Genomic DNA, 17153 nt, shown 5'->3' on the forward strand with positions numbered 1-17153 from the left:
GGGCCGGTGCTCATGCCCCGGCCACCAGAGGCAGGACACGGGGCGACGGCCGGCCTCGCTAGGCTGCGCCCTCCCCTCCCTGAGCCCCCTCCCCCCTGCCCTGTGGCTCAGAGAGGATGCCCAGCAGAGGGAGATGGGCTGCGTCCCTGTAGACTGGAGGGCTCCCTGCCCAGCTGCCCCGGGGCCTGGGGCCAACCGTGTCCCCAGCCACACAGACTGGCTCTGTGACTCCAGCTGGCCGGCTGAGCGTGGACTCTGGGAGCCAGAGCGCAGGGTCAGTGGGGTCCCCTCCTCGCTGCCCCGAGTCCCTGGGCCTACGCCCTGTTGGCAAATAGACTGCCGAGAACTGTCTCCAGCCTCGCTTCTGTCACTGTGGCCCTGGGGGGGCGGGTGTCAGGGGCCTGGGGGGAGGAGGGCCATGTGGGCCAGAGAGGGAGAGCCGGATCCGTGGAGCCACCCGGAGGGGAACCCAGGGCCGGGCGGGGGGATACCCTGCCCTCCTCAAGTTGAGGGACCCCGACCCCAGCCCAGCTGGCCCAAATGCTCTGTGGGTGCTGGGGAGCAGGAGCTTGGTCGGAATGAAGTGCCCTGTGGCTCGGACCCTCTGGGGCACTGCGGGGCGTCTGCAGGGGCCGGTGGGCCAGGAAGGCAGGTGCACGCAGAATGCGGAGCACGAGGGGCCCCAGGACCGGCAGGGGCGCCAGTGTGGGGTGGGAAGGGCGGCCAGGCTGTGCCGGGCAGGTGGCTGAGCCCTGCCTGTGTCCTCAGTGTCGCCCCGGGGCAGCAACAAGCCCCGGGCAGCGCCCAGCAGCGCTCCACGACCGCCCTCGTCAGCTGTTCCATCCCGTCAGCGGAGATTTCCCCTAATAACCTCTGAGAGTGAATCTTAGGGCCTCCCCGCAACCTAACTGAGGCTGCTTGTCTCGCACGAGCCCCAGCGTCCTCCCCTCTGCCCAGCATGCCCTGCCCGCCAGGGGACAGCCACCTGCCAGGGGATGGCCCCTGCCGTTAGTGGAGGCGGAGGTGGAGGCCGGCTGGGAGCCTCCGTCCCTGTGGGCCGCCCTGGCTCGGAGAGAAAGTTTGACGTATGTGTCCTCCCGTCCTACAGACCCGTGAGCAGCTACAAGCGGAAGTGCAGAGGGCCCAGACGCGCATCGAAGACCTGGAGCAGACCCTGGCCGAGCAGGGCCAGGTGAGGGCATGGAGCCCCGGTCCCGGGAGGCTGGAGTGGGGCTGAGTCCCGCCAGCATGGAGGGGGCCTGAGGGGCACAGACCCTTGACGAGGGGTTGTCCGTGGGTGTGTGTGGGGCTCACCCTGAAGACTGGCCCCCCAGTGAGGCATGCAGAAACCGCGAGGCACACGTATCAGGGGAAGGGCCGACGCCTCCTCCAGCGGGCCTGACCTGCATGGACCCTGTGTCCCCTCCACCCCTGGAGGTGACCAGTCACGCCTCCACCGCCGTGGCCATCACCACCTCTGGGCTCTTCAAATACTGGGGGAGGCCATCCTCGCCCATGGCCATGGGCCTCTGACCTGCTGGATGGCGCAGCCGGAGCTGGACCCCACATGAGGCTGGGGGACGTCCGCGAAGGGCCGGGAGGGTGTGCATGGGGGAGCACCTGGCTCAGCACCGAGCCCTGTGCACACCCACGGTGGTCCTCAGTGTGGTAACTGGTGGGCGGGCGGCAGGATGGGCAAGGGGAGGACCCAGATGACACAGGGTCACGTTGCCAACACCCCCGCCTGAGCGCGTGTGGCCTGGGATGCCGTGTGGGCACCTGCGGCCCTTTCCCTGAAACACGCAGGCTGGCTCGCGCCCCACCACGCCGCTGCCTCTCCGCCCACTCCCAGAGCCACGCGCTCGGCCGCCGGGCTGGGCAGGGCCTTCGTGGACCCCGCCTGGACTTGATGAGTGCCCGGGAGCGCAGCGGCGGGGCGGCCGGACACACGCAGGAGGACACGCTCCCAGCGGGGTCTGATCTCACAGGACAGCCCCCGAGGGAACCTGCTCCTGCCGGCTCCGTGCCAAGGCCCCTGGACCCGAGACATCCGCGTGGCACCACGCCGTGCCTGGCCGGGGCTGGCCCGGGCCGGGAGTGCCGTCCACGCGGTGGCGCAACGGTCCCACTGGGAGCGGGGCTGCGTCGCCGGGGCCCTGTCCAGGCCCCTCCAAGGAAACGGAGGGCGAGGTGGTGGCTTTCACCCACGCATGGCGTGGACGTCATCAGGGGCCGTTGCAGAAGCCGGGGGGCGGGTCCGGGTCCTCTCGTTGAATCCTCCGTTCTGCTGGGTTGTGGTTTAAACGTTGGCTTCGTGGTTCCTCCTGGCGGGCCTTTATTTCTCCAATTTAATTCTGTTTTCAAGGACATGAAGTGGATTGAAGAGAAGCAAGCGCTGTATCGAAGAAACCAAGAGCTCGTGGAGAAGGTAGGGCCCAGGTCCCGGCCCGGAGCGGGGAGCCCTGCACCCAAGGGAGCGGCCGGCCCTCCGCCTCTGCAGCCGGCCAGCCCCGCGTGCGCGGCCGCGTCTGGGCTCGAGTGGCCGCCGAGGCCCAGGGGACGCCGGGGCAGCCTTGCCCTCTCGAGAGCGCTGGCCTCACCCCCCAGAGGCCTCGGTGAGCCCGGGAACCCTAGTCCGGGGAGAGGTCCGCTGCGGGCCACGGGCGCCGGGCCTCAGTTTCCCGCACCGCCGAGCAAGCGGAGGGTGTGCGGTGGAACCAGGGCTTCCCGGCAGTGGCCCTGGCTGTGGCGCTCCTGGCTTCGGGCTCACGGGAGGCCCCCACACGCCGTAGCCCCGAGTCTGTGCCCCCCGCTGGGGCTCTGCCGGCAGCTCCCATGGGGCCCGAGCCCCTGCCTGGAGCCACCCGGCCCGCGCTGCCCCCGGGCGCTGAGCGTCCATTCGGGGCCTCCCCCACCTCGTCCCCCGCCTCCGCCACTCCTGGGGCTGCGCTGAGGGCGGCGCTGGCAGCCCGCAGGCCGCAGACGGTGCTCGGCCATCACATGGCCCCCGGGCAGCTGGGGACGGTCCCCAGTGCACAGGGCTGCAGGGTGGCCGGAGCGCGACACTCCAAATGGGGCCGGAGCAGGGGCACCATGTCCGAGGCAGAAAGGCCGGCGGGGCTCCGGCTGCTGCGGCCATCGTCACGCCGTCGTCACGCCACGGGGCCCTTCACCAGCCACCCGTCCGGCCTGGCAGAGGACGGGCAGCCACAGCCCACAGAGAGGAGCCGGCTAGCGCGTCCCCACCAGCCCTAGGGGCACCCCGCGACCCTGCTCCCCACTCAGCGGCAGCCTCTGACCCAAGCCCGTCACCCCCCACTGAAGCTGTCGGTCCCGCCCGGGGCCCGGCTCTGGCTGCCGTTAGGTCTTGAATCGTGAGTGACACCTGCTTGCTTCCCGTGGGCCCTCCGGGTCCGTCTTGAATCAGGACAGCTGTTTCTGGGGTGCTCTCGTGCACATGTACACTTGTGTGCAAGGAAATGCACGTGTGCACACATAACATTCACATGCATACTCGTGTGCACATGTGTTCGTGTTTTTCTGTACACACCCTGAGCACACTTAAACACTACGTGCACACTTAAAGGCTCACTTGTATACGTAACACCCACATGCACATAAATGCTTGTGTTCCCGAAAATACACGTATGCATAAATATTTGTGTGCACACATACTCATTATACACTGTAATGCACACTTACATGCTTCTGAGCACACACATTTGTGTGCACACATAAATGCTTGTATGCACACCGAAGCACTTCCATGCATAGACACTCAGGTACACACACATCCATACACACTTAAACATGTGTGTGCACACATAGATGCTCATGTACATGTACAAACACTGTGCACACTTACAATGCTTAGGTGCACACTTTATTTATTTGGGAGAGAGAGAGAGATACAGAGATAGTGAGAGAGAGCGAGCACGGGTGGGGAGGAGAGGGAGAAGCAGGCTCCCCACTGAGTAGGGAGCCCGATGCGGGACTCGATCCCAGGACCCTGGGGTCATGACATGAGCTGAGCTGATGGCAGATACTTCACACCGATGGTGCCATTCAGGTGCCCCAGGTGCACACTTTAAACCTGTGCTCTTCTCTGGCTACCGTGGACACGGGGTCCCATCCCAGGTGGGGGCTGCCCCGTAGCCTTAGCTGTGCCGCGTGGGAGGGACCTGCCCCTAATTGCACTTTGCTGGGTGCTGAGCCTCTGGATCCGTCTCCACTGAGCGCCCCTGAGCTTCCAAGCAGGGCATTCAGCTCCCCACGTTCAGTTCGGGGGATGGCCCGGGCCACGTGCCCCAGGATCATTGTGCTTACCCTTTGGAAGGCGTGCGTCTCACACGTCAGGTTTACCTGCTTCTGATTCTGTTCAAACAATCCCCTCATCAGTAACGTCAGCTCTGGAAGGGCCCAGGCAGCCGCAGCCCGTGGCCGCGCCGTCGGACCTGAAGCGCCTTCGGGCCCCGGGCCAGCCTGGGCTCTAAGCACTGTTCTGGCCACGGCGGGGCCGCACGGGGGCCTCTTACCTCCTCTCCCTTGACGGGCCTCTTCTCTCCCCATCTCTGCTCAGACCGGGCTCCGCGCCTCTCCGGGGGCTTCCAGGGCTCCTCACCCCCTGCCCGCACCCCGATTAGCCAAGGGGTGGGGACTCACCCTTTCCCACTAGGGTGGACCCATGTGGACTCCAGCTGGAGGGCGGGCCCTGGGCGCCGCGGCGGGCCAGCTGTCCCCACGAGAGCCGGAAGCCGTCAGGAAGGCCGAGGAGTCGCCCTCATGTGACCTCACCTGCCTTATTTTACAGATTAAACAAATGGAAGTAGAAGAGGGTCGGTTAAAACATGAGGTCCAGGATGCGAGGGACCAAAATGAGCTGCTGGAGTTCCGGATCCTGGAGCTCGAGGTGAGGTGCAGCGCGGGTGCGGGGTGCAGGGGTGCGGGATGCAGTGGTGTGGGCACCGGCGCGGGGGCAGAGGTGTCGTCCCCATGCCCAGCCTCCTGCTCTGTCCTAGGAGAGGGAGAGGAAGTCCCCGGCCATCAACTTCCACCACACCCCCTTCGCGGAAGGGAAGAGCCCCCTCCAGGCCTACTGCGAGGCCGAAGGCGTGACGGTAAATGGGGCCCCCTCCACGCACCCATCCCCCCTCCACGCACCCATCCCCCCTCCGCCCACCCATCCCCCCTCCGCCCACCCATCCCCCCTCCGCACACCCATCCCCCCTCCGCCCACCCATCCTCCTCCGCCCACCCATCCCCCCGGCGCACCCATCCCCCCAGCTGGCGCTCACCTCCCGTACCCCTGTGGTTGCTCTAGGACATCCTGGTCACAGAGCTGATGAAGCAGCTGGACATCCTGGGGGATAACGCCGTAAGTGTATGTCGCTCTCCTGAATTGTGCATGCCTCCTCACGCCAGCCCTCGCCCTCGCCAGCCCCCGGGGTCCGGGGACCCCCATGAGTCCTGCTGTGCATGCCACCGCTGCCGCCCACCCGCGCCCCCCTGCGGCCACAGCTGCTTGGGCCGGCCCCTGGATTCGGGAGCCCTCCTGCCCCTTTCTCATGTTGTTCCTTCGCCTGGCTGGGAGGCCACTAGCACCCTGGGCTCGGGGTTCCGGGCCTCCGCGCTGCAGGATGGGGAAGCCTCTGCTGTGCACACCCGTTTCCGCCAGCAATGCTGCTTCTGGACACACGCTCTCAGTTTCCGGAATCCCTGCCAGTCGTCAAGCTTTTCCACACCCTGATGGGGGTGGGGCTGCAGCTCCTTCCGGTATCTTAGACATCCCAGACCTCAGGGGTTCCCATGTCCTTGGTTTGGGGGGAGAGGTGGAGACCATAAATAATCTGCAAATCTTGTTTCGGGCACAATTCCAACTTCTACAGCAAACTCCTCGAAGGGTGCTGATTACGGAGTGACTCTACCCCGTCGTCCTCCATCCATCTGTCCTTCCCTCCACCCTCTATCCTCCAACCATCATCCCTCCATCCATCTGTTCATCCTTCCTCCATCCTTCATCCCTCCCTCCATCCCCATCCATCCATCTTCTGTCCTCCATTTATCCATCTATCTATCCATCCTCCATCCTTCATCTTCCATTCCTCATCCTCTATCCATCCATCCTCTATCCATTTGTCCACACTCCATTATCCATCCATCGATCCTTCATCTTCTTCTTTATTCTCTATCCATCCATCCTCTATCCACCCTTCATCCATCTTTCATCCTCCATCCATTCATTCTCCATCCTCCATCCATCCATCCTCCATTGTCCATCCATCTATCCATCCACCCTCCACCTAGCTTTCATACTCTACCTGCATGTACTTCATTATCCATCCACCCATCCATCCATCCATCCTTCATACCTCCCTCCATCTCCCGTCCATCCATATATCTTCTATCCTCCATTTATCCATCTCTCCACCCAGTCATTCTCCATCCTCCATCCATCCATCTATCCACCCTTCATCTTCCATTCTTCTTCCATCAATCCATCCTCCATTCATCCTCCATCTATCCTTCATCCCTCCCTCCATCCTCCATCCATCATCCATTTTCTATCCTCCATCCATCCATATCCATCCATTACCTATCCATTCATTCATCGTTCATACATCCGTCCTTCATCCTTCATCCATTCATTCTCCATCATGCATTCATCCATCCACCCTCCATCCATCCATCTATCCTCTGTCCATCTTCCATCCATCTTTCATCCTCCATCCACTCTACATTATCCATCCATCCACCATCCATCTTCTGTCAGCCCTTTTTCCATCATCTTGCCTTTGTTGAGTCCCCTGCCCAACAAGCAGCTCATCTGTGCTAGAAGGCAGCCCCACTCCACCACCCAGAACATTTTCCCCAAGGTATACTAATAAGTACAGTCTACAGCTCGTCCTAAGACACCTTGGGCTTCCGTCCTGGTCACTACTCTTGAGAAAGAACCAGGCACTTAGTCAAATTAGTACACTTCATGAAGTAGAAGATGACAAAAAAGAGAAAAAAATGCATGCAAACACACCCCTCCACACACACACACACACACACACACTCACACACTCACACCAAAACCCAGGTGCTCACACATTTTCTCGGGCCAGGTTGTTCTTGCTGGCAGTTGTGACATGCAGGGCCCTGAGTTGGCAGGGACGCTTCTCTCCTTACTCACTAATAGCGTGGGGAGGAGGCTCCACTGGTGCTATCTGCCCCCTCCCAGACCCCGTGCTCTCTCGGGGCTGTAGGTGGAGGTAGCATTAGCCAATAGCAGGGATGGGGTCCAGCCCTGAGTTATCAGGCCCCATCATGGGCTCTTGGGAACCATGTTGGTTAACCTTCTGATTCACAGCTGGAAAAACTGAGGCCCCAGAGGACACCTGCCCAGGTCACGGAGCTGATGTAGGATGAGCCTAGCTCTGTCCAGTTCAGTTCAGGGCCCCTCCCCAGCCCTGTAGCTGCCTACTCAAGAGCACCAGTGGGCAGGACTGCTATGGAACTATCACATGGCCTCAGAGCATGAGGACAGAGGCTCTCAGGGACCAGAGGACACACCTTCAGGTTTTATACTCAGGTGACCCTGGGGAAAGCTCGGCAGTTCTTACTGACTGACGGGCCTAGAGGGCGTCCCTTCCGTGGTCATAGATGAGCATGGGGCGCACTTCACATGCATGTCATGACCCAGGACTGTGCCCCATAGAGCCTGAGCCCATAGATTCATTCCTGGAGCTTGGAGTGGCCCAGCTGAGGAAGCAGGTGACAGAGACAGCCTCGCCCCTACTACCTTCACAGCCAGGGCATACTAGTCCTGTGGCTGCTGGGTACAGACCGCCCCAGAGAGGCCACAGCCTCCAAACTGGCTACGTGGGTACCTGAACCCCATACCTCGGTCTGCTCAGGAGTCAGGGCCCTTGGAGTTGAGCAGGGGCTGGCAGGGCAGAGTGGTCGTCCATCCTCCCCGGCAGGGGGTACCACTCACCACCACTGTCCCTGGGCCGCAGAGGCACCGGTCACCCAGGGAAGGAGGAGCAGAGGCCAGGAAGGCAGAGCAGAAGGCACTTTGCCCAGGCTGGGGCATCGGGGTGTCGTCACCTCCTGGCCAGGCTGCTCACCCAGTGGGACGTTGCAGGTCCTCCAGTCCAGTATAAGCTTGTCCCAGTAGGTTCTCCCTGAAGCCACTGGCTCGGCCTCCCTGGTCCCCTTCGGCCTTGGGAGAAGGGAGCACACCTGACCGCCTTTCCCAGGAGCTGGGGGTGTGAGGAGTGCCTGCCAGCCCCGCTCTGTGCTGTCGGGGTGCCCTGTGCCCCCAGGGCAGAGCTTGCCTCTGTGCCTACAGCGCTTGGTCACTGGCTCCCACCTCTGCTGACTGCTGCTACAGGAGTGGGGCTCAGTGAGAGGCCCTGCCTTTGGGGGAGCTCACACCCCAGATGGAGGGATTTCTGAGCAGGCTGGCCCTGAGCCAGGGGGTCCCAGGCTGTAGGGGGCTGTCCTCCACCTCAGGGATCCAGCAGGCTCTGCCCTGCTCTGCTCTCTGCTTCCCAGGACTCCGCGCCCCCCCCCCCCCAGCTGCCCACAAGCCGGGCCCCGCCCGGTGCTCATGCAGGTGGCAGTCAGGGTCTGAGCGGGTGAAGTGCCTGTAGCCTCGAGATGCTCGTGGGCCCCAAAGCCAGACTCAGCCAGACCACCCGGGGGGCCCTGTGGAAGAGGCACAAATACAACATGTAGAGAAAAGGCAAGGACGCCAGGGACCCGAGCCATCTCACAGCCAGGAATACTAGGTCCCTGCCCCACGTCCCTAAGCGGGATTCTAACCAGTACTAGTGCAGGCTGCGTAGGCAGAGGCTGGCTTACACGAAGATGCGGGCGAGGGACGCTGGGGACACCGTATCCCCGCAGCCTGTCTCACGCCGCCCCACCCCACTGCCCCAGCAGGACTCACGGTGTCCTGAGCACCTGCAGTGGGAGGGCGGGAGGGGGCACATCAGAGTCACCAGGTGAGAGTAAAGGGGATTGAAGAGCCCAGGAGGCCAATTCAGTAAGAGTGACCTTACCTGTGACCCCTGTGCCCCTCATCACTCTCACTTCATTCACCCCTATCCGGCACCCAGGCACCCCCACTCCCCCCACCAGGTGCCCCCACTCTCCCCCTACCAGGCACCCCCATCCACCCCCACCAGGCACCCCGATTCACCCCCCCAGGCGCCCCCCCCAGGCACTCCTCCTCATACCCTCATTTCAATCTGGGTGCCCTGCAAGCCCCGCCCCTGACACCCCTGTCTGCTTTGGGTGCAGAATCTGACCAACGAGGAGCAAGTCGTCGTCATCCAAGCTAGGACGGTCCTGACCTTGGCTGAAAAGGTAATGGCAGCTGGTGGCCGCTCTGGGGACAGGGCTGGGCTCCACTGGGAGAGGGCGCCGTCCTCGGAGGAGGGGCTCCTGGGGCGTGGGGTGGGGGGTCCGTGAATCCTGTGGGCCGCGGGAGGTCCCACCCACGCGGGGCCGTGTTTATAACAGCAGCCAGACTTCGTCCAAGGCCAACTCTGCCTCAGTTTCCCTCTCCTAAGGCCAGGCAATGGAGTGGGGCTGTGCACCACTGGCTTCCTGTTCACCCCACCAGGACCCTCCCCTGGGGGCTGCCCGGCCCACCTGGGCACCTTGCCCACAGCAGGCCCCGGCCCTCCACCCCCAGCCAGAACCTGGTTGGCCCACGGTCAGCGCCTGGACCTCCAGCAGGAAGGAGAGGGCGTCCCGGGGGCAGGGGTGCAGGGGTGCAGGGGTGCAGGGGTGCAGGGGATGGGCCCGCGGCTGAGTGCTCAGGTGCACCTGTTCCCGCCGAACCCCCGCTTGCGACCCCTGGCCCGGGCGCCGGCCGCCAGCACACAAGCGCACAGCGCCCACCCCGCCCACGCCTGGGCCGTCCGAGGCGCCCGGGGACGGTGGGGTGGCTCTGGTGGCCACCCGAGAGGTCACCGTCACCTGCTCTCTCGGTTTGTGTCCAGTGGCTCCAGCAGATCGAAGAGACCGAGTCGGCCCTGCATCGGAGGATGGTGGACCTGGAGAGTGAGAAGGTTGGTGGGCGCCCGCCTTGTGTCCGCAGCAGGGCGTCGCCAGGTGGGTGCCCGAGGCCGAGACGCAGGTCCTCTTGTGTTTCAGGAGCTGTTCAGTAAGCAGAAGGGCTACCTGGATGAGGAGCTGGATTACAGGAAGCAGTCCTTGGACCAGGCTCACAAGGTCAGGCGCGGGTGGCTGCCGGGACCGGCCGGGGGCGGGGGCCTCAGATGTGGGGTAGAAATGGGGGAAAGTTGTGTACACACCGGCCGCGTCTTCGGGGGCTCGGGCCCACTTTCTGCCTCCGGGTCGGCGAGGTCCGAGGAGGCCTTACTGCGCCGGCAGCAAGCACCTTGCCCCGCGAAGGCAGGGCTCAAATGGATATTTAAAATGAGTTGAGAAAATAGGATTCAAAAAAAAAAAAAGAAAGAAAAGAAAAAAAAAGAAATAGGATTCGTTGGAACGTCCCGCATCTATGAGTTAATCGAGCACAGCTGAATGTTTGTTAGAGACGTTCTCGGGGTTCCCCTGCGTGCACCTGCTACTCCGAGCCTGTAAGTTGTACCCGCCTTTGCCCGCGTGCTTGGCCTGTGGGAAGCCGCTGTCCCCGCTGACACCTGGGGGTGTCCCCACTGGGGGTTAGCGCGGGGATCTGGAGTCCCTGTAGACACGTCTGCGTCGCTGCGACACGGTCCGCGCTGATACTGGTTTGAGAAGTGACCTCTCGTTTGCGCTTGGGGCTGGCTCGGCTTCAAGAGCGTCCCGGGCTGGGGTTACCCCGTGGAGGCGCACGGCAGGGGGTTATCCCGGAGGCGGGAAGCCCCCCTTCCAACAGCATCACTTACACCCTAAGCCGATGCCACCTCCCTGCGCGGTGCTGCCCCGCGTGACTTTGTCTCCCTCTGGCCACCGGTCCGTAGAGCAGAGCGTGTCAGGGCGCAGTTCAGGAGAAGCCGTCCAGGGCCCCTACGGGCGGCCCGAGGACCAGCTAAAAGGCCAGGGCTTTGGAAGTGACCGTGAGGCCAGGGACGGCCTGTGTGGTAAGTCGGGGTGTGAGCAGCCGCCCTCTGGGTGCTTTGGAGCACGAGGTCGCTGTGCGGAGGGCGTGGGGGGCTGCCCAGCCTGGAGGGGGCAGCGTGAGGTCTCTGTGACCCGCATCTGGACCCCGAGAGGCGAGGCTCTGCCCCCACTGAGGGCAGGCTCTGCTGCTGGTGACAGTGGCGGTGACGGTGGCCACTCGCCAGCCATTGCCGTGGGACACCTGCGGGAGCAGCCATCCAGGGGATGGTGGGGGGCAGTGGCCTTGGAGAGCTGACCCAGTGCTCACGGGCCTTCCCAGAAACATGTGCCAGACCCACATTTCCTGCCCCCAGTGGGGGGCGAGGATGCTCGCAGTATCCGGGGGCAGGTGGACAGCCCTGAGCGCCCCCACCGATGCTCCCCGTGCTCCGGACCTGCATCCCAGACAGGTGCGCGGAGGAGGGGTCGGCTCCCCGCTGGGCCCAGGGGCCCCACTCCGGATACAGCTCAGTGGTGTCAGTGCAGAAGAGATGGGGCGGTGTGGGGGGTCGGAGAGAGGGCCGCGTAGGGGCCCACACTCGCACCCGCATCCCAGAGAGTGGGGCGCCCTGGGGGGCTGCAGGGCTGCGGACGCCTGCCCAGGCACCACACCCTCCCTGCTCTGTGGACGCAAGGCCACGGCTGGGGCGTCAAGGGGAGACGACGGTCCTGCCCTGGGGTGGCCACCTGGCTGTTCCTGCCCGAGTCCTCCGGGCGAGGCTGTGCACCCAGGGGAGCCCCGCAGGTGGCCAGCGGCTGGGCTCAGGGTGGGGGCAGGTCGGCCGGGCACCTGCTTCCAGCTTCCTGTGAGGCCTTTGTGCAGCTGCTGCTGATGCTACAGGCTAAGCGCCCCCCCCCCCCCCGCCAGCTGCATTTATTTATTTTTAAATGCTTGGGCTTATCTTCTGCTCTAAGAAGTGGCTCTGATGAGGAGTTGTGAGCTGGTTGTGACAGCTGGGGACAGTTGATTTTGTGGCTGTCAAGGACAATAAAATCTAAAGTCGAAAGGCTTTCATTCTTTTTCTTTTCCATTTCCTAAAACGTCTGCTAAAGCTCAAAGGACTTTTCATAATCGTTTTGCCTGAAGAAAAAGACCCTTCATTCCTGAAGAGGTTACATCTTTTGATGGGAGGTTGGGTTTCTCGTAGTTTAAGACTGTGGTTTGTCCAAGGACCCCATCAGGGACATTTCCCGAGGAAAGAGCTACGAGTGTATTCCAGACCAAACTGGAAAATCTGGAGGAGTTTATCGCAGGGTCAGCATGCGGGCGGCTGAGTTGCAGCCCAGGGGTCATTTGGCTTTGGTTCCTGGTGGCTTCTGGGTCGCGCACCGGATTTCCCGAAGGTGCGGGAGCCCCCCGCACCCCCGCAGCCCTCTCCTTGTCAGGGGCCTGCTCACGGCCCGCGGCCCCGTCGGCCTTCTGCCCCTGCCTGGGGGGGCGCCCAGGGCCTGGCTCCCACTCGGCCGGTCAGCTTCTCTGGGGTGTTCTTGTTGGGGGGGGATCTGTGGGACTTGGGGTCCTTCCCCTAAGTCTGCAGTGAGCGCCGAGGCCCCTGGCTCTGGGGCAGCAGGAGTCCAGGGGCCGTGTGAGGCCTGGATTCTGGAGCCCCCTGCGGGGTCTGGGCCCCGGCTGTCCCCAGCGGGACCCTGTGCAAACTGCCCCGACATGTGTCGTGACCCGGGGCTAATAGGAGCTGCTGCCTCATGGAGGCGGGGGGGGCGGGGATCTTAACCCAGGTTGGGCCGAAGGAACCGGCACCAGGAGTGCAGGTGTTCTGGGGGTTTATCACCCGGACGGTGGAGGTGATGAAGCCGCAGGCACAGTAGGCACACGGGGCCCGGGCCCGCGGCCGGTGCAGGTGAGGCCGTGTCGGAGGCGCAGGGGGCAGCCGCCAGAGGGGGGTGCTCTCCCAGAGCCGGGGCCAGGAGAAATCCAGGTTGGGGGGCAGGACGCGCTCCCTCCGGGGCCCCAGGGGAGGGTCCTTCCCGCCTCGTCCAGCTCCTGGGGGCTCCAGGTGTCTCCCGCCTCAGCCTCCCCGCTCACGTGGCTCCCCGCCCCCCCAGGCCCCTGGGACTGCCTCTAGCTCCTTCTCCTTGTAGGGACTCGAGCCAATCCCTTACGACCTCCTCCTAGCCTCATTCCCCCTGCAGACCTCCTTCTAAATAAGGCCGAGTTCCAGGGACCAGGTCCTGAACCTACCTTCTTGGGGATATGATTGCCCCACTGCGGGTGGCACTGAGGACCCCAGAGTGGCCTGGCTTCCCCTGGGGAGCCGCTGGAAGTCCAGGACCCCCCCCACTTCTGTCCTTAGGTCTGACAAACCCCTGTGAGCCCTGCCCTTCTTCCCGCGGAGCCCCAGGCTTTGAGGAAGGCCGAGAGCCGAGGAAGAGGCCTCCCCCCGCGGGCCCTCCGCCGTCCCTCGGGCCGCCCCCTACTCTGGTCCCCGGTCTCCCCAGCGTTAGCATGAGCCGGGAACCTGCCCCTGAAGGGTCACTGCACACGCAGACGTTAGAAGTGAATGCTCTTGTCCTAATTACTGCGGGACTGGGTTTCCGCTCTCCAGGCGGTGGGGTAAGCGGGTCGAGGAGGAACCAGCCTCTGTGTGGGGCGGCCCGCAGCCCCAAGCCCCCAGGGGTCAGGCCCAGGCCGTCCTCTCACCCGCAGCCCACACTGACGCTCCCTCCCGCCCCCAGCACATCCTGGAGCTGGAAGCCATGCTGTACGACGCCCTGCAGCAGGAGGCGGGGGCCAAGGTGGCCGAGATCCTGTCGGAGGAGGAGCGTGACAAGCTCAAGGTGGCCGTGGAGCAGTGGAAGCGCCAGGTCATGAGCGAGCTGCGCGAGCGGGACGCCCAGATCCTGCGGGAGCGCATGGAGCTGCTACAGCTGGCGCAGCAGGTGCGCCGTGGGGGGGTCAGCGGGGGGGGGGGCCGAGGGGGGGGCCGAGGGGGGCTGGCCGCTGCATCCCGGACTCTCAGGCCGCGCCCTCCCAGGGGTGCCCTCCAGTGGCCCTGCCCCAGGGCATGACCTCCTGGCCACACCCCCATGATATACCCTCCAAGGCCATGCCCCCGCGATGTACCCTCTAATGGCCACGTCCCCACGTCCCCACGATGTACCCTCCGATGGCCACCCCTCCCAGGGCGTGCTCGTCAGCAGCCACGCCCCACAGCGGGCTCTGTGCCAGGCTACCTGCCCCAGCAGACCAGCCTCTGGGTGGCACATCCCCTCTCTTGGGACCCCTGCCGCGGGGTCTCTGAAGTGCTCCCTCCTTCAACCGTAAGGACGAGGGGAAGGTGTGGTCTGGGAAGCAGCAGCTCCGGGGCTGGGGGCAGCCGCTGGCCTTCCCTGACCTTGGGCACTTTAGGACCTCAGGCCCATGCGGCCTGTCCATGTCTAACAGAAGGTGAGGGACCCTGGCACACCGGACAGCCTTGGTGTGGAAGATCTGCCCCCGCCCCCCGCCCCCCCGTGTGTACCGCGGGGCCTGGAGGGGGCCTCTGCGCACAAAGCTCAGCTTGCAAAGTCAGATAAATCAGCAAAACAAGCTGTACCATGAGCATCCGTGGGGGACGTCTGACCGGAGACCAGTCAGCTGCCGGGACACTCGCTGCCAGGCTCAGGGGGTCAGCGCCAGGGCTGCTACCCGTAGGCGCGTCCTTCCATCAGCCAGGCTGCGGCCAGAGCTCGGCTGCCTCCAGGGTCCAGGCGTGGCACGCGTGTCCAGAGGGGACGCGTACAGGGCATCTAGTGGGCCCGGCATGCAGAGGTGAAGCCTTGGCGTCAGGCACCGGGAAGTCCTCCCTGGGCCTGGCTTCGTGACCCTCGTGGCGGCTCTTGGTGCTGCTGTGGTGGCACTTGGGGAGGGCGTGAATCGGTTCCTTGGGGCTCCAGCACGTGGTTTATGATCTGAGGTTGCAGGGGGCGGGAGGAGCAGAGCGGCTGGCCGGGGAAGGCTGTGTCAAGCGGGGAAACTGAGGCGAGCCAAGCTGCCACCCTGCTCCGCCATGGCTGGCGGGCAGCATGGGTCTCGGGCAGGAGACCGCGACCTCTGGCTGCTCCGGGCCCGCGTGGCAGCGGCTCTGTGACGGTCGTCCGCCGCCTAAGTGAGCGAGCAGCTTGGGTTCTGATGTTCCCCCTTTTACCGTTGCAGAGAATTAAAGAGTTAGAGGAAAGAATAGAAGGTCAGAAGCGACAAATAAAGGAACTGGAAGAAAAGGTAACAGACACGCGGGTGTGGGGGCTTGTTTTGTCTCCTGGGTGCGCGGAGAGCTCCTGCGTGGCCGTCAGTGCGCCCTGGGACGGGGGCGCTGGCCAACGGGGAGCGGTTCCAGGACCGAGGCCATGGCCCCGCCGGGCCACCTCGCAGGGGCCGCGTCCCGTCTCTCGCGGACTCAGTTTCCCCGCTGTAGCCCTGGGAGCTGCGCAGGGACCCCGGGTCCTTGTCGTGCTGGTGGCCGTGCTGGAGTACGGGATCTCTCCACCTTCACCAAGCAGTTGGCCTAAAAATCAAATCCCCGAAAGCCTGGGTTTCCCTCTTGAGAGCAGGCCGTCTGTGCAGCCCCAGTCTCTGGTTTCCGGTCCTTAACGCACTTCCTTGGGGGCTTAGGACACTCAGCGCCGCGTGCAGTGAGTTTGGGGCCACGCAGCTCGGGGCTCGGGGCTGGGCTGGCTGGCGCTTTTCCTGGACCCCCAGCCCTGCCAGGCGTGGAGTCACAGGTGCTCTGTCCACTCACGGTGACAGCCGACGTGGGGCTCCCCAAACTCGGGTGCCCCAGAGGGAACCCTGCCTCTTGTGGGGTTCGCTCAGTTTGGGGCAGTTCTTTTTGTGATTTACGGATGTTTCCACGAGAAACACGGGGAGGCAGAGACACCGGCAGGGGGAGAGGCAGGCTCCCTGCGGGGAGCCCGATGTGGGACCCGATCCCAGGACCCCGGAGTCATGCCCTGAGCCCAAGGCACACGCTCAACCACGGAGCCCCCCAGGCATTGCAGACTTAGGGGTGTTTTAATATCTCCGTGGTCGCGCTGATGTCCGGTTCTTGGGTCGGTCCTGCCGTGGGTGGATCTCCCCAAATGACCATCTGCCTTCCCCACCGAGAGAGGCCGCACCTCCCTGCCTCGTCTCCCCGAGGAGCCCCCAGGGCTACACCTGCTCAGCCCAGGCCCCCCAGGGGCAGCCCCCCCCCCCCGCCCCTTCCCCGGCCTTTGCGGTGTCTGCCCAGCGGTCGTCATGGTAACTGTGCGGCCCTGGGGTGCGGGGAGCGCCCTGAGCCGCCCCTAGAACCCTGCAGGGAGGAAGCAGAGAGCTGTTCCTGCAAATAGGATTTGCTTCCCTGTGGACGCTGACGCGCTGGAAGCTTCCACTGGGCCCTGGGGGGGTGGGGGTGCTCTTCTCAGGGCGCCAGCCTCACGGCACATGCGCAGTCTCTCCCCCGCAAATAAACCTGTTTCCCTTTGCGTCTTAACGCAAGAGCCCTAGTTTGTAGTAACTCCTTGGATTTTAAACCCTGGACGTGAATTCCCTTGATGTGAATTCCTGGCTCCCGTGGCTCGGCCTTCCTGTCCCCGAGTGGCCCTCCCCGGCCCAACCCCACAACCCAGGGGCAGCCTCGGGCTCCCATCTCTCCAGGCTGCCAGCTCTTCGCCGGTGGGGGCACCAGGCCTGTCGGGGCACTGGGTTAGCCCGGCCCTCGGACATCCCGCACCAGACCCCGGCCTCAGCTCCGCAGAGGAGGGAGCAGGGGTGGCGGGTGGAGGGCGCCAAGGGGCGTGGGGGCAGCCCTGTGCTCCGGGGTTCCCCAGGATGCCCGCACCCTCCCCACCCCTAGCACCCTCCCGCCCCCCAGCATGCCCCGCACCCTTCTGGCCTTCCCCCCAGGGCACCCAGCACCTTCTCGGGGCCCCCCCAGCACCCCCCGCACCCTCCCTACCCCAGCAGGCCACCCTGCACCCTCCTGCCCCCCCAGCACACCCGGGACCCTCCTGGCCTTGCCCCCAGGATGCCCAGCACCCTCTTGGGGCCCCCCAGCACCCCCCACACCCTC

At 64.3% G+C, this 17153-nt stretch overlaps 1 protein-coding gene across 26 annotated transcripts in view; it reads left to right on the top strand.

Annotated features, from left to right (window-relative positions):
- The window catches only part of JAKMIP3 (Janus kinase and microtubule interacting protein 3), a 97062-nt gene that overhangs the window by 64819 nt on the left and 15090 nt on the right, over positions 1–17153 (top strand). For 15 of the 26 annotated variants that reach the window (XM_025467678.3, XM_035707951.1, XM_025467681.3 and 12 more), the window contains 10 exons: positions 1109–1192; positions 2366–2428; positions 4811–4909; positions 5019–5117; positions 5321–5380; positions 9292–9357; positions 9999–10067; positions 10153–10230; positions 13801–14004; positions 15260–15325. In XM_025467678.3, coding sequence (XP_025323463.1) covers positions 1109–1192; positions 2366–2428; positions 4811–4909; positions 5019–5117; positions 5321–5380; positions 9292–9357; positions 9999–10067; positions 10153–10230; positions 13801–14004; positions 15260–15325 — 888 coding nt within the window. The remainder of the gene's footprint in view (positions 1–1108; positions 1193–2365; positions 2429–4810; positions 4910–5018; positions 5118–5320; positions 5381–9291; positions 9358–9998; positions 10068–10152; positions 10231–13800; positions 14005–15259; positions 15326–17153) is intronic. The other 11 variants (XM_025467680.3, XM_049103159.1, XM_049103158.1 and 8 more) reach the window with 3 other exon arrangements.

Source organism: Canis lupus, chromosome 28 (assembly GCF_003254725.2).
Source record: "Canis lupus dingo isolate Sandy chromosome 28, ASM325472v2, whole genome shotgun sequence".
Lineage (NCBI taxonomy): Eukaryota > Metazoa > Chordata > Mammalia > Carnivora > Canidae > Canis > Canis lupus.